Source organism: Canis aureus, chromosome 2 (assembly GCF_053574225.1).
Source record: "Canis aureus isolate CA01 chromosome 2, VMU_Caureus_v.1.0, whole genome shotgun sequence".
NCBI classification, from domain to species: Eukaryota; Metazoa; Chordata; class Mammalia; order Carnivora; family Canidae; genus Canis; species Canis aureus.
In genome coordinates this window covers 38,712,950-38,730,341 of record NC_135612.1, presented here as the reverse complement: position 1 = coordinate 38,730,341, position 17,392 = coordinate 38,712,950, and the positions used below count along the sequence as shown (strand labels likewise).

Here is a 17,392-nt window from a genome sequence, read left to right as displayed (position 1 = left end):
TGTCTTTTCTTTATACTCATGGCTATCTCATGAGATTGGCATAATATTGCCGTTAGGGACTGGGTTATCTAAAGATAACCTAATAGTTGGGGCACTTGGGTGGCTCAGTTGGTTAGATGTCCAACTCTTGATCTCAGCTCAGATCTTGCTCTCAGCGTTGTGAGTTCAAGCCCTGCACTGGGATCCGCGCTGGGTGTGGAGCCAACTTAAAAGAAAAAAAAAAAAAGGTAACCTAGTCATTAATAGTAAACAGCAGAGCTAGGATTTGATCAAAATACACTTTTCTACCCACTACATCCTTTGCAAACCCTTTCATAACTTTATATTCTCTTAGAAACCCTATGTAGTGAAAACATTGCCAATTAAAATAACATCACATAACTTTAGAGTTGTAAGGGGATCTGTAGAAACAGAGTTCAGATGCCTGCTTCAATGGCAGGTAGATGGCCTGTCCAGGGGTTTGAGGTTAGTTAAGGTGGACTCCAAGCTCTGTAAGCCAGGGATTGTGGTTAGTTTGGGCATTAGACCACTTGGGTTCAGATCCTGGACCCATGCTTTACCACGCTTTACTAGGTAAGTTACTTAATATTGAAATGTCAGGTTTTCATCTCAAAGACAAACATCTGCCTGGTGGGGTTCTGAGGAATAAATGAAATAATCCCCAGGAAGCGCCCAGCTAAGCAGGGTGCAGCGTTAAGAGCTCACAGGTGTCACTTGTTACTGATATAACCACAAGTCATACGTACTTTTAGGCCGGGGTTTTTCCTCATTCTCAGCCTTCCCATCCACATGTCAGTCAGCAGCATCTGGCTGCAGGTGTGAGCGATGAAGTCCCGGTGCTTGGCGGCCACCGCCAGCTTGAGGCATGTGGAGTTGCTCCAATTCTTCAGCTCATAAGTCAGCAGTTTCATGGCAATCTGCTCATCATGCTTATAGGACTGATCTAACAACTCCACGGCAAGCTGGCCAAAGTCTCTGGAGGGAAAGATATGAGATCAGAACTGAAGCTGCAATGTCACATGCTCTTTGTTAGAGAGACATGTTGACAGGGACATCATGGAGCCACAGGACAGAGAATGCTTGATTTCCAATCCTCTGCAGTCAGGAGGCTCATGGGGTATGTTGCCAGAGCAGAATAGCTTGGGACCAGAACTCTGTGCTTGGTCATATTGGGCTACTGACTGTTCTTGCTGCGGAGCTTTTTTTTTAATTTTAAAAACTAAAAAAAGATTTTATTTATTTATTCATGAGAGACACACACACACAGAGGCAGAGACATAGGCAGAGGGAGAAGCAGGCTCCGCATAGGGAGCCTGATGCGGAACTTGATCCCTGGACCCTGGGATCATGACCTGAGCCAAAGACAGACACTCAACCACTGACCCACCCAAGTGCCCCTCAGATGGAGTTCGTATTGGACCCCACATCTGCCCCTCAGGCCCCAGGGACACAAAGATGAGAAGACAATTTCTTTCCCTTGAGTATTCATGGAACAGGGATACAGACAGAAAGGACAGCAAAGCCTCTGTGGCAATGGAAGTCAGAATAGTAACTACCCTTTGTGGAGGGTACAGATGGACATTGAAAGGGGACACCAGGAAGGCTGGCAGGTCTGAGTAAGTTCCTGTTTCTTGATCTAGGTGCTAGTCATATACTGGTATGTGAACACATACATTTGTATGTATGCCTTCTCAGCATGTGTGCAATATTTCAATGACATGCTGGTTACAAGAGAATTCAACACTGTCAATGCTATGAAAGAGACAGGTTCTAGCTGTCATGGGGCATAGAGCAGTGAAGTTCTAGTCAATGGAGGTGGAGGATGGGAAAGTAATGTGAGCCAAGTTGGAGGAGGAGAGGATGACATAAGTTGAATTGTAGACATAATATTTTTTAAAAATATTTTAAAAAATATTTACTTGAGAGAGATTAAGTCAGAGAGAGAGAGAGAGAGAGAGAGAACACAGAGGAAGAAGCCGACTTCCTGCTGAGCAGAGAGCCCAGTGCAGGGCTTGATCCCAGGACCCTGAGATGGTGACCTGAACTGAAGGCAGACATTTAATCAACTGAGGCACCCAGTTGCCCCTGTAAACATAAAATTTATTCCATTTTCTACATGACCCTCATTCAAATATTCAATAACAGTCATAAACATGCTCTGTTCCTTCAACATTTTCATGGAATGTGGTTAAGATAAAGTCCCATGGTGATCACCCTTCATGTTTTTGTTTCATTTTTTGTAAAGTTTTAGTCCAATGATGAGCTGAAGGATATAGAAGGGAGGAATGGCATTCTCTGTTCTCTCAAGAGCAATGCTTTCAGGCCTCAGGTTCTATAGGCTGTGCGGTGACGTAGCACCATGATAATCTTCCAAGAAGCAGAAGGATATTGCTGAGCAACCCACTGAATTAGGAGAATACTTCCTTATTTTTTAGATAGCCTCGAATTCCTGATGTTTAGAAATCAGCTAGTGACTTTGGAAATCATTGAGTCCAAAATAAGAGCAGTGTGTCTCAGAAAACAAAGATGTTAGATGTTGGCAGAGTTGATTGTACAGGCCTCAAGTTTATGGGCGTATAAAGTTGTATTGGGACTTCTGGGTTTGAGTTCTGCATGTAAGGGGCTTGGAAGTGACCACTTGTCCTAACAATAAGTGAAAGGTTGGACAAACTGAAAAATTGATAACTCTTCTAAATTCATCAGAGAATTGAGGTCACAGGGCCAACTTCTCCCAAAATTGCAGAGACAGACAGGTGGATACAGAGACTCATGACTTACTAGAGCACAAACCTCTAGAACCAGAGCAGAGGGGGTAGGAAAACCCAAACTATAATTGATAAATTGTTGGAGGCTCTGTGAGCACACATCTGAGACTTAATAACTCCAGGGGCGCCCAGTCTTAGGGAAGTGTGCTCACACTTTTGTGAGCTTTACCACCAAGAGCTCCACAAGTTCCCATGAGAGTTCCCAAGTTCTCATCTCTCCCAAGATGAGAGAAAAATCTCCTTATGTGTCAACACAAGGAGGAGAAAAGGAAGCATCCTGAAATATGTCAGAGTACTCTGATCTTCTTAACAAGACTTGCCCAAAGGAGAAACTAGTTAGCCACAGTTTAACTTGGGAGTTATCAGAGCCTAACTGGCCCCTCTAGCTGTCCTGTCCCAGCTAAACGGGAGGAAAATGGAGGAGCACTTGGGAAATTCATGTTCAGGGACACATTTATGAGAGTTGTTCTCTTTTGTGTATTTCTGTATGGAAATCCATTTTACTGTCTTGCATTAGAATTATGTTTCAATAGCTCAATGAGAGGGCAATAAAAACAATGACAGTATAGAAATACCTCAGAGAGACAGGAGAAAAAAATATTGACATAATGGACAAAGTGATTTATGAACAAGCTTTAAACATAATTGTACTGGGAAGCCTGGGTGGCTCAGGTCATGATCCTTGGGTCCTGGGATAGAGTCCTGCATTGGGCTCTCTGTGAGGAACCTGCTTCTCCCTCTGCCTTCTGTCTCTGCCTCTCTCTCTCTCTCTTGTGAATAAATAAATAACTCTTTAAAAAAAAGATTATTTAAAAAATAAACATAATTGTACTTAAGTGAGAAATACATTTGCCACCCTCCCCCAAAAGGGCAAGTACTCAGGACAGTAATTTCTCCTGGTTCTTAAGTTCCCTTGAGACACTAACTTTGAGTTGTTGTCCAAATCCTGGGAGATATCATCCACCAGCTCACTCTCGGAGGATTCATGGGCCATGGACTTGTAGAGCTTACAGGCCACCAGTGCTTTGGCCATGCTCTCCTCTCCTCGCTGCCAGAGGAAGACTGCCATTTTCTGGCGCTTCATCAGCACAGCCCACACCATCAGCTCATGGAAGGGATACTGGAACCGACTCACAGCAGGGTCATCTACATCAATGTCAATCTCTTCCTCCTTTTTCTTCTTTTTCTTCTTCTTCCCTTTGGCTGGAGGCTCATCATCCTGAGGGGAGGCAAACACATTTTTCATGGTTCTGCCATAAGTGCACAACAAAGGATTTCATGACTACCAAAAAAAAAAAAAGGAAAACCCTTCGTCAGCAGTAATAAAGAGATTTTGTAAATATATCTGCAGTTCTCACTCAGTATATTGATTCTTGTGAATAGAAGCACATGTTTATTATAATAAGTAAACCATCTAAACCCAAATTGACAGAAATAGCATACTACTGTTTGATGAGTTTATACTCCTGGGTTGGCAGGTTTTTTTTTCACAAGCCTTTAAAAACTGAGGGAATACAAATAACAAGTATACATGGAGATGTGGAGGAAAAGGCACCCTCATACACTGTTGGTGGAAATGCAAGCTGGTGCAGCCACTGTGGAAAACCATATGGAGGTTCCTCAAAATATTAAAAATAGAACTACCCTATGATCCAGTAATTCCACTGCTGACCATTTACTCAAAGAAAACAAAAACACTAATTTGAAAAGATACATATACCCCTATGTTTATTGCAGTATTATTTACAATAGCTAAGATGTGAAAGCAACACGTGTCCATCGACAGATGAATGAATGAAGATGTGGTATTTATACACAATGGAATATTACTCAGCCGTAAGAAAGAATAAGATCTTGTCATTTGCAACAACATGGATGGATGTAGAGGATATTATGATAAGTAAAATAAGTTAGAAAGATACTACATGATTTTCACTTATGTGTGGAATCTAGAAAACGAAACAAATAAATAAGCTGACAAGCAAAAATCCCAGACTTATGTACAGAGAAAAAACTGGTGGCTGCCAGAGGGGAGGGTATGTAGGGATGGGTGAAATAAGTGAAGGGGATTCAGAGGTACAGACTTCTAGTTATAAAATAAACAAGTCTTAGAGATGAAAACTACAGCATAGGGAATATAGGCAATAATGTTGTAATAACGCTGTATGGTGACTGATGGTGATGACACTTGTCAGGGTGAGCATTGAGTAATGTATAGAATTGTTGAATCAGCCGTACACCCGAAACTAATATAACGCTGTATGTCAACTATACTTCAGTAATAAATATTTTAAAACCCTTGGAAGCCTGGGTGGCTCAGTGGTCGAGTGTCTGCCTTTGGCTCAGGGAATGATCCTGGGGTCCTGGGATTGAGTCCTGCATTGGGCTTCTCGCAGGGAGCCTGCTTCTTTGTCTGCCTATGTCTCTGCCTCTCCCTATGTCTCTCATGAATAAATAAATAAAATAAAACCCTGAGGACATGCTGCAAAACTGAAACAAAGAATACACTAAAATACAAACAGCACCATGGGAGAGGCAGGTAAAGTTTATTTCCTCAGGGAAGTCTCCCAATATCAACACTCATTTGCCAGATATATGTGAACCAGAGATTAATAGGAAAATGTAGAAGGGGATAGAGAAAAATCTTGTAGGTTTCCTTATCAGTGTTTAAATGGAACAAACATTCCTTTTTAAATGAGCTTTGTCCTTTCATGAGTGTGGTACAGAGGAAAAGCCAAAATTTCCATTTCTTAAAGGGATGATGAGCGATGGTTCTGAAAATAGAACAGCATCTGAAAGAAAGGTGGGTCATGACTGCAAGGATTGGGAGTGCAACATGGGAGCAAATTGAAAAATATGTGGGGCTCAGATTATTGCAGGCTAAGACTTCAATACTCAGTGGAATAATAGACATGGATATTTATTCTTTTGCAAACAGCTTTCCCATCAATTATCTATACTTATTCTTCAATGACTCAGAGATTGTGAATTTCTTCCATTCCCTCAGATGAGGAAGTTGTGGCCCAAAGTCTGGACAACATGTGCACATTCACACAGCTGGAGTGGCTGGGCAGGGGGTGGGGCTCTCTAATTCCTATCATGCATTATTCATGACTGACTTAATTGGTATAATCTCTTAGTGAGTCATTGTAATATTTTTATTGAAACTGCCATACCTTGCCCTGGATTTAAGTGTTTTTATTCTATTTTTCTAATTTGTCACAGTAAAATTACAGTTATAGTAATTTAGGGAAGATTGTTCTATATAGGTTAAAAATTGCCATATAGAAATTTTAAAATAAACATAGCTTTATTTTCAAGAACATACCAAATTAGCCCAGTGTCAGGCTCCATGTTGAATGTGGAATCTGCTTAAGACTCTCTCCTTCCCTTGCCCTTCCCCCACCTTTAAATATATATGTATATATTTAAAAAAATATATACCAAAGTAAATATAAATCTACAAATAGTTATGAAATGTTATGAAACAGAAGCCCTTTAAGCCTACCTTTCTATAATATATAATATTATCAAAATATTAATTCATGTAAATTATCTTAAAGTAGTTTTAAGATTGCTAGAGAGAGGATATAATAAGGAGGAGTTAATTTTCCGAAACCACTATCAACAAGAAAAAGAGAAACAACCCAATAAAATAACAAAAGATACGAACTGGATGTATAAAGAGAAATGGACACATCCACAATCACAGTAAGAGTCCCTGAATGCACCTCACTTAGAAATGAACTTGAAAAAATTCCTAAATATAGAAACAAATTAAATTACATAATTACCAAGTTTGATCTGACAGCTAAATGTAAGAAATATTCCCAACAAACCAAGAATACATGTTTATTTCTAGCATACATGGATCTTACCAAAACTCTACCAGGCATTATACTCCAAGTCCTTTGAGATTTTGTATCTCAAAAGATTCCAGAAATCATGTAGTCTACATATCAAGGAATAAAACAACAACAAAGTCTGCATCTGGAAATACTTAAATGTACTTATGGATTTTAAATACTCTTGGGTTAGGGGCACCTGGGTGGCTCAGTCAGTTAAGTGTCTGCCTTCAGCTCAGGTCATGACCTCAGGGTCCTGGGATTGAGCCCTGCAGGAGCCAGCTGACTCCCTGTTCAGTGGGGAGTCTGCTTCTCCCGCTCCCTCTGCCTCTCCTCCCCTGGTTGTGTTCTCCCTCACACATTAAAAAAAAAAAAAAAAACCTTCAAATGCTCTTGGATTAGAGAGAAAATTATAAACACTTTAGAAATGAATGGCAATGAAGGTTCTACTTACCTAAATTCGTGAAATATCATGAAAACAATGCTCAGAGAAAAATTTATACCTTTCATGCATTTATTGCAATAAAGGGAAGATTGAAAATGAGTCAGCCTCACTTACAAAAGGAGTCAATAAAACAATACAGTAACTATAGAAACTATATGAAAGGAATGAATAAAAATGAAGCAAGTATTATTAAGAACAAAAACAGGAAAAGGAAAGTTGCTTGATAAAGCCAAAATACCAATCAAATATGTAGGCCAGTTTGGTTAAGAAAAAAAGAAGATATAAATTTTTTTAGAAATCAGAAGGGCGCACAATTAAGATATTGAGGAATTTGAAACAGAATACAATATTAAGGTTTATAACAATGAATTTGAAAGTCTAGATTAAATAAATTGTTTTCTAGGAAAGTCTATATAACAAAAGTTGACTCTAAAACAGAAAGCCTGACTGGACTCATAAAGTGATTATTGGTGAATATAAAATCAATGAAAACATATCTTACTTACTTCCATTCCTAGAAGTTTAAGAGCTTTAGGCTGCATAATAAAAGAGGATAAAAACATCCATTTAATCATATAACTAACGTTAGTGACAGTAACATCAGTAGTACATTAGTAGTGTTGTTAGTAGGGGACATAATCCTAGGTTAAAACGTACTTTATATCATTAACAATTAAGGGCAATACTCAAGGAAAGGAAATGCTTTAATATGGAAACTGCTTCTGGACAGCTAAAGTCAGTTAAGGAGAAAGATGTGCAGACATATATCTGATTTCAGATGGAATCAGAGAGGTTCTCTAACAGAAATGCAGACACAGAACTTATGGAGCTCTATGTGGGGGTCGAGAGGAGGGCTTCATGAAAGATCTGATATTTGAGTTGGGCTTGCAATATGCGTGGAATTTTGATCAGGGGGAAAACATGGCTCATGGCTAGTACAGTAGTACAGTTTGATTCTGGCAGAGGTTTCTGGTGTCCCATGACAGTGTGGAGCAGTTCTCAGGCTGACAGAGGGCCTTGGATGCTGTGATATAATGAGTTTGGCAGTGATTCCTCAGATGGTGGGGAGCACTGGAAGTATTGGAGCAGGGAATGCACAGCCATGTTCCTTGGTTTGGAAGATGAAGGTAGCTACAGCAATAGGATGGATTGGAGAGGGCAGAGACAAGGGAGCCTAGGAGGAAGCCTATTTTGGACAAAGGACAGAGGGCAGATGTAATTGATGGGCTGAGAGTGTAAAGGCTCTGGGTGAAACATGGGCATCTCTAGGGACTGTACAGCCTCACACCTGGATTGCTACTGGAGGAAGGACAGGTGTGCTTGAGGATGGGGTGATGAACTTGGCTTTGAATAGGCTGAGTTATATTGGGAAGGACAGCAAGGGACCACATGTGACTCTAGGAACAATAAAACATCACAAGTTCACTTTGTTCTACCCTCTTAGGTCCAAACAAGTTGTTATAAAGGGTCCGAAAGCTCTTCCGAGTATAATTGCAGCGATACGCCCCGCCCATGAGGTACTCCAGCACAAGCCCTATGTCGATTAGGCTGATGTGGTAATCAGGTGGCAAGTTGCCCTGGAAGAAAAGAAGCCATGTCTCAGGCCCTGCAAGAATGCATCCCAAGTGTGGTCTTCATCACACACCTTGGGCACAAGTAGCCATTCCAGGCCACAACTTGGATGTTGATGTAAGGAATGGATTAAACAATATTCAGTCTATTACCATATGACTGAGATAGATGAGGATTAAGCCATACTTCAGAGAATGGAGTTAAGCTTTCCCAGTGAGAAAAGTTAGAAAGCCATGAGACTGCAGGGTAGAGCTCTGGACTTGTCCGTGGGCTAGTTCAAAATGGCCTGCTGTGTGCACGTGTAGATGTAGAGGAGATAGGGTGCACCTGCTGTGGAACCTCCTTTGTGAGAGCAGATGAGTTCTATTGAGAAGGTGCTTTGATAGCTGCCTGTAGGGGAGAAGCCAGCTTCAGGAGCCTGGAGTCCAGATTTTGTGCTGAAGGAGGAAGTAACCACATTGATGGGAAGGAGGACTCCACAGGAGGCAGTGGGAAGACAGTGCATCCCAGGGCTGGGAATTTCTTAGGGAAAGCTCCACAAGGTGCCCTGTGACTTTCTGAAGGAGAAGTAGAGTGTTGCAACAAAATACAACAGGATATGTTGAGACAAGGTTGGCCAGTCACTCATGTACCTGGACTGTTGACTTAACCAGGAGGCAGAGATGACCAGTTGATTGTAAGGATTTTTTTTTCTTTTTTCTTTTCTATATGTTATGTCTTATTGCTTGTTTAGTTTCACATGGCTGAAATGATGGTGGAAACTTGGGGCCCATTGCACAGAGATTACACATTCCAAATGTCCTCTGTTTTATATTAGAATTGGCCACATTTTGCCAAAATACTTCACGCAGGCATTAAGGAGTTTGTTCAGCCCCTATAGATGATCCTTCACCCTGTCGGGGATTCCATATGCAGAGACAAGGAGAGGTGTCCCTGCCCTCAAGGAACTCACTCTTTTGGAGAAGGGGGCAAAGCTACAAACAGTGAGTTTGGCCCTGAACTCCTGAGGCATAGCTTACCTGAAGTAGCCAGGAGCAGACAAAGCAGGAACTGTGGGTGACAGAGAGGAAGAACACTGCAGACATGAGCAAGGCATGGCCCACTCTGTGGGCCTCAGAGAGTATGGCATGTGTACCTGGGGTGGGGATGGGATGGGAAAGAGTAGGGATGTTGCTGGACCTGAGTCCAATGGGGTACAAGTGTCTTGGAAGGACTTTGAACTTCATGAGATTTTGGAGGATTTTAAGTCAGGGAGTCCTATGACTGGGATGGTCAGGGGGCATGGGGCTGGAGATGGGAAGAGGATTCTTGAAGCCATTTAGGTGAGAAATGGTTGGGTCTGAATTTGGGTAGGTGTGGCTTTTGAATGTTTGCTCTTCCTAATCTATGGGATCTGGGGAATCAGATTCCTAACGGAGGGAAGCAAGGGCACTGGTCCCTCTTGGCTCTCAGATCCACTGATTCTGTGCTGATCCAGTGCGTATTTGTAGAAGCTGAATTCCTGAATTCTTAGAAGTAGACATTTGTGTAAAGGATGACCAGGCTACCTAGGACTCTGAAAACTCCATTTTCTCATTTGAGTCATTTTCTCTTGCTCAGAATATGAATAGACGTTCCACACTTTGCAAGCCAGAGACTGCATCCTAGAGGAATGAATCACTTCTACATTAATCCAACCTAATCCTTCAGCCTGTGGTGACACGACAGAACAGTGAGTGAACGAGATCCTACAGGAACACGGATGGTAAGTAGTTAGTAGCAGTAGAAGGCACGGGGTGGTGGGGAACATCTATCACTAATGAGGGAGCAGAGAGGACAACTGCTTCAGTTCACAGAACACACACAGTGACATGAGGCATGTTCCTTCTGGGAACTGGCTCAAGTGAAGGAGTGAGCAGTGGATCTTAAAGTAGATGCAGAACATGAGGCTCTACTGACATGGAGGCTCAGGTCAGCGGTAGGATGACACCTCCCTGGCTGTTGCCCCAGGCATTGGTAATGGTGCCATAATCAGTCATTCAACATGAACCTACCATGTGTGGGGATGAATGTGAAATTTAAAAAAGATAATATATATACGTTTTTTTCAGTTTGAAGTAAACCCTTTTATGGAGAGAGGAATTCATTATTTCTGATGCCTCCAATAATATATTTTAGAAATTTAAAAATTGCTTTATAAAATGTCATATTGAAAGACACCAGTGGGTAAGAAATATAAAATGGCAGACTGACCTTTTTTACATCTCTCACCAGCAAATGAAGTGTGTTTGGTGGACCCAGCCTCTGAAAGAGAAGCATTCAGCCATATTAAATATGTTTTTCTCTTGAACTCTTGGAACTAAATCCTACCCTACTCTATAGAATTAATGACCTGTGAGAGCTGGAATGTAATCCACTATCAGACTGTTTCTTTTGCAAGATAGGACTGATTGTGGTTAAGGAGTACATGTTCAAAAATGCACTAAGTGCTTCCCACTGAATTATTTTAAAGAGCACCTTATGGTATGCAATATTGTGTGAAAAATTCAGCAAGGACCAAACAACTGTTGATGACAATTTTCATTATGTGAAATTTTATAATGGGAACAGGGAATGTACATTCTCAAAATCCACATTATAATAATACATGCCAAGAGGATTTTGCACGTATATTTGCATTCTCAGATAGTGGAGTTCTTTGGAGTGAAAGCTTAGTTCATTTTTCTCTGAAGCTGCTTTAAGTGCTGCTTTTTAAGTGGATGTCCCAAGAAACTGCTCACCCTGGTAACTTTTCACTCTGTTAATGACTTAGGAAGCTAGATTCTCTCTTTGTATAAACTAGTGTTCATATACCACACCCGAGTTCTTTCTGCAGCTGTCTGGTGAGGCATGGCAGTAGTTTGGTAAGAACATGAACATAAGCAGTGGCCAGCATGGGTGAGAACAGCCACCTGCCATTAAATGATAGGCCTCCCAACTGAAACCAGTGTTCCAGGGATTCTGCGCTCATCTTTGGGCATTTATAAAAATATACACTGGTGATAAATATAATCAGATGGCTAGCTTCCCTCTGGTCTCCCTCCTTCTAGAACACTTACTGTGTTGTAAAGCTCTTCCAGTCTTGGAATGGTGAGAAAGTGTTGCATATTCACTCCATTTTCAATCAGGAGCTTCACAAAGTCCACTCGATCTAAGACTAAAGCATCCAGCATGGCTTGTTCCAGAGCATTTACCTGAACAAACCAACAAGAGAGAGCCCATGAGGAGCACCTGGGTGGCTCAGTCAGTAGAGCATCTGCCTTCAGCACAGGTCATGATCCCAGGGTCCTAGGATAGAGTCCCACATCAGGCTCCCTGCTCAGCGAGGAGCCTGCTTCTCCCTCTCTTCCCTGCTTATGCTCTCTCTCATTATCTCTGTCTCTGTCTCTCTCTCAAATAAAGAGGGAGCCCATGAGTGGCCTCCCAGAGAGACTCCAGGCAAGAGGCAGACTGGAAGCATCTGGAAAAGTACAGTCTGACCCCCTAGGCCCTAGTGCATGCCAAATCTGGTTCTCTTTGCCTTTGAGTTTGTCTGGAGTAAATACTCCCCATCTCCCCTCTTTTTTCTCAGCTTGGTCCCTACCTTTCCTATCAGAGTATCAAAGCTTGACAAATTTTTAACATTTTAAAACAAATTGAAGAGGATTCAAAATTACAACCAAACTGGTGTTGGTCTCTCCAGTTTCGATTTAGTTTTTTTTTTTTTTAAGATTTTATTTATTTATTCATGAGAGACACACAGAGAGGTAGAGACACAGGCAGAGGGAGAAGCAGGCTCCATGCAGGGAGCCTGATGTGGGACTCGAAACTGGGACTCCAGAATCACGCCCTGGGCCAAAGGCAGATGCTCAACTGCTGAGCCACCCAGGCATCCCTCAGTTTAATTTTAATTAAAAATTGAGTTTATTCACTTTTCTTTTGAAATAAAGATGGCGGACAGCCCGGGTGGCTCAGTAGTTTAGTGCCTTCAGCCCAGGGTGTGATCCTGAGACCTGGGATCAAGTTTCACATCAGGCTCCCTGTGTGAAGCCTGTTTCTCCCACTGCTTATATCTCTGCCTCTCAATCTCTGTGTCTCTCATGAATAAATAAATAAAATATTTAAAAACATCATGAAATAAAGATGGCAAAGAAAAACCACATAAATGGTAGCATTCTTTGCAAAATGCAACTATAATCAGTACTTGAACCTCTAAGCCCTGGACTCCATACACAATGTATTTTGAGGCAGTGGATTATAATATTTTATATGCTATTATCTATTGTTTCTGCTTCTGCCCTTTAAAAATGATGGAAACTGAAGTATTCAGTATATAATGAGAAGTCTTCTGGAGAGAGCAGCTGGGGAGAGTTTAGTGGCTGTGACGATGTCAGAGTCACATGTCAGGGCAGAGGCCTCACGCCTTCCTTGTCTATGTGGTCAGAGCAGCAAGGCCAGGAACACTGCAGCGTGTGGCTCAGCCTCCTGGCGCAGACGAATGCTGTTACCTGCACATCCCAATCATGGGCTCCTTCTACTGTTCCCTGAACTATGTTTATTTCCAAATAATTGGTTGTTTTCCCATATTTTCAGGTATTAAGCATCTACGTATCTGCCAGGCAGAGAGAGCCAATGTTGGGCACCTCTCTGAGCTTCATAGCTTCATTCTCCCACAAGGCAGGAATGTTTGTGACAGGCGCTGTTTGTGAAACCTGCTGCTGCCTTTTGAAATATTGACACCATCCCATCACTGCTCCACTGCCTTCTGGGACTCAGAGCCTGGGTGGAGCTGAAGCAGAGGCAACAGGGACTACTGTCCCTTTCCCTGGAGAATGACAGTCACCAACTCGTGATCTTCGTGACCCAGGAAAGGGGAGTGAAGACTCTACACATACCCAGTTCAGCAGCTCAATCTTCCGGGGGTCTGTTTCTTCCTCCACCTCCTCTTTCACTTTCCCTTTCTTCTTGCCTTTTCCTTTTCCCCTTCCCCCCTTGGTAGTTGCTGTTGGGGGCTTCTTTTCCTTCTCTGTGACTTTGCTATCCGTCGGGGGTGCCAGGCTTCCCAGGGGCTGCAGTCCACAGCAAACAGAGTTAGGAAAATATGTTAGGGTTGCCCCTGGTCCCAAGACAAGCACATGGACTCTAGCCCCCCTTTCACCTCCAAGTGCACACATATATGTACACACATATAAGCACAAGGCAGCCATGCACAAACATGCATACGTGTACACACATGCATGCACGCACTCGCACATACACACACACTCAATCATTGTTGGCCTGCCACTAGCAGGAGGAGGCCCTGATACCATGAACCACTGTTACTAATGGGTTTGATGAAGCACATTTATATACTTAAAGGAGTTGACATTTTGATTCATGTGTGTTTTTGCCCAAAGGAAGGGATGCTGAGAGGTAGGTTCAAAGGCACCAAAGACAGTTGCTAATGTAGAAAGGAGAAAATGATCGTGAAGGGATCAGAGACAATGGATATATCTGGTATACCCAAGGATGCCTGTTTGGATAGAACTGTGACTGAGCTTATTGGTGGGTAAAGAAGGCCTCCTGGGTGTTACTGAAGTGAATGCAATGTGGTGACAGATTGGACATGTCAAGACCAAGAATGTGCTCCACTCAGATAATGGGAGAGAGCACAGAAATAGGACCTGGCCCCTGGGCCTGTCTTCTGGTCACATGGAGAACATGGAGCAGGGGCTGGATATGGCCCTGGTACAGATAGCGACAACAACAAGGAAACAAAGTTGACTCCTCCAGCTTCTGTGCTATCTTGCCAGACTTGTCCTATTCTCTGGCCAAACTCTTCTGGTGAACTGCATCCTTTCCCTTCCCACGCTCTGCTCCACATACTCCATGCTGCTTCTTCCCATCTGACCATTGCTGTGGCTGTGGCCATGGATGACTGTTATGGTGCTACCTCATGGATGTCTCTCAGTCCTCCTTGTGCTGGGCACTTAGCACATCTGTTTCTGCTGCCTGCTTCATCCTTGAGCCTCTTCTCCCTGCTTCTCAGGCATTGCATGCTCTGGTTTTCCTATCTGGCCTCTACTTCTCAGCACAGGTTATAAATGTTAAGGCTCTTTAGGGCTCTGTCCTCAATCCCCTTCCTTTCTTCTGTACTCTCCCTCAGCAACCTTATCGAGGCCCACACTGCCAGTCTCCATGTATTTGCACAAGACCTATCTTTTCTAGTCTCAGTCCATGTTTCTCCCTAGAGTTCCTGCTGCCAAGTTAGTACCTCCACTTGGATGTCTCAAAGGCTCTTTCAGCTCATAATGTCCAAAACCTCACTCAGAACCATTCCCTCCAACCTATTCCTCTTCCAGTGTCCTTTAATTCAGTGAAGTGGTGAACCAGAGAATTGAAAGTAATTGTTGTTATCTCACTCCCCACACTGCCTTCCTCTATGATTAATCCGCCTCAAAGTGCAGTCATGTTTCCTGCCAAATATGGCCTTATTCTGTCCCATTCTTGACTTCTCCTCTGCTTCTGCTCTAGCCCAAGGTGATGTCTTTCTCCTGAATTACTTCAATAGCCTATTAACAGGACTCCTCCCACCTGGCATTGTACCTACCCAATATATTTTCTATGTTAAATTCAGAATGATCCTAAAAATGTACATGCGACCGTGTAACTCTCCTGCTTGACATCCTTAAGTGGGGCAGGGCAGAGATTATATTGAGGTCACCATGCATATTTATATGATTCTTGGTCAACACAGACATATGGATGAGTGTCCTGGCTGACTCCTCATGCAGACAAGACTATTAAAATCCTCAGTGAGAAAGTAACACAGCATTCAACAAATGGTGCTGGGAAAACTGGACATTCACATGCAAAAGAATGAAGCTGGATCCTTATCTACTAACATTGTATATAAAAATTAACCCAAAATGGATCAAAAACCTAAATGTAAAAGCTAAAACTCCAAAACTCTTGGAAGAAAGCCTAAGGCAAGGCTTCATGAGATTGGATTCATGAAGTCAAGCTTCATAACTTCTTGGATATGGTGCCAAAAACAGAGGCAGTGAAAGAAAAAATAGGCAAATGGGACTCTATCAAGATTAACAATTTGTGCATCCAAAGACAGTATCAACAGAGTAAAGGCAACACACCTAATGAAGAGAATATTTGCAAATCACATATCTGATAAGAGATTAACATCTAGAATTTATAGAGAACTCCTACACTCAACAACAAAACCCAGACTGATTAAAAAACAAAATAACTTGAACAGGCATTTCTCAAAAGAAGATCTGCAAATGCCCAAGTACATGAAAAGATGCTCAACATCATTAGTCATCAAAGAAATGCAAATCTGGGCAGCCCCGGTGCCCAGTGGTTTGGCACTGCCTTCTGCCGGGGTGTGATCCTGGAGACCCGGGATTGAGTCCCACATCAGGTTCCCTGCATGGACCCTGCTTCTCTCCCTCTCCCTCTCCCTCTCCCTCTCCCTCTCCCTCTCCCTCTCCCTCTCCCTCTGCCTGTGTCTCTGTCTCTCTCTCTCTTTCTCTCTCTCTCTCTGTCATGAATAAATAAATAAAAGCTTTAATTTCATTAAAAAAAAGAAATGCAAATCAAAATCACAATGAGACAACCCCCTATCAAAAACAAGTGTTGGCAAGAATGTGGCAAAATTGGAACTCTCGTGCACTTTTGGAGGAAATGTAAAATGGTGCAGCTGCCATGGAAAAGCTTGGCAGCTCCTTAAAAAATTAAAAATAGAATTATCATATGATCCAGCAATTCTGTTTCTGGGTATATATCCAAAAGAATTGAAAACAGGGTCTCAAAGAGGTATTTGTGCACCCATGTTCATAGCAGTGTTATTAAAAATAGCCAAAATGTGGAAACAACCCAAGTGTCCATTGATGGATGAATGGGTAAGAAAATGTGGTCTATACATACAGTGATTAAGCCTTAAAAGGGAGGGAAATCCTAACACATGCCAAAATAAAAATGAACCTTGAGTATCTTAAGCTAAGTGAAATGAGCCAGTCACAAAAGGATAAATACTGTATTATTTCACTTGTAAGAGATATTTAAAGTGGTCAAACTCATAGTAACAGAAAGTAGAACGGGGTGCCAGGGGTTGGGGGGGTGGAAAGTAGGAAATGGGGAGTTATTGTTTCACAGATACAGAATTTTAGTTTTACAAGATGAAGTGTCCTGCAGATGGATAGTGATGGTTGTACTACAATGTGAATGCACTTAGTGCCCCTGAACTGTGCTCCTCAAAATGTTTAAAGTGGTAAATTTTCTTTAAATGTGTTTTATCACAATAAAGAGATTGGGGAAAAAAGCAGAAACAGGATGATACAGCAGTTGAGGAAACAAAGTATGAAAGACCAGAAGGAATAGCAAAAATTGCCAGTCATCTTATTGTGAAGAGCTTCAAGCAGCCCTGTGGGGAGTTCAAATGGGGAGAAACTGAGGTCAATAAGCAGCATCCACTTGATGACTATTTAGTGAGCCCTCTTGAAGTAGATCCTCCAGCCCCAGTCAAGCCCTCAAATGACTGCAGCCCAAGCCTACAGCTTAATTATAATCTCATGAGAGCACCTGAGCCAGAACTACCCAGCTGAGCCACTCCCAAATTCCTGACCCACGGACACTGTGTGAGATAATATTTATTGTTGCTCACAAAAAGACAAGCCCTTAAGCTGTTCCCCCAAACTCTTGGTCCCAGCCTTTTCTCCTATACCAGGTCTGTAGTGCTCTGTAATGCACGGTCCTGGTTGGCTTGCAGC

At 42.3% G+C, this 17,392-nt stretch overlaps 1 protein-coding gene across 1 annotated transcript in view; it reads right to left on the bottom strand.

Moving 5' to 3' along the window:
- Nucleotides 1–17,392, bottom strand: part of TRPM1 (transient receptor potential cation channel subfamily M member 1) — a 123,630-nt gene that overhangs the window by 40,967 nt on the left and 65,271 nt on the right. The window contains exons 14-20 of the mRNA XM_077858333.1: nucleotides 13,520–13,693; nucleotides 11,705–11,839; nucleotides 10,860–10,910; nucleotides 8,492–8,632; nucleotides 7,562–7,591; nucleotides 3,692–3,984; nucleotides 747–975 (exon numbers count right to left, since the gene is read on the bottom strand). Of these exons, the coding sequence (XP_077714459.1) occupies nucleotides 747–975; nucleotides 3,692–3,984; nucleotides 7,562–7,591; nucleotides 8,492–8,632; nucleotides 10,860–10,910; nucleotides 11,705–11,839; nucleotides 13,520–13,693 (1,053 nt within the window). The remainder of the gene's footprint in view (nucleotides 1–746; nucleotides 976–3,691; nucleotides 3,985–7,561; nucleotides 7,592–8,491; nucleotides 8,633–10,859; nucleotides 10,911–11,704; nucleotides 11,840–13,519; nucleotides 13,694–17,392) is intronic.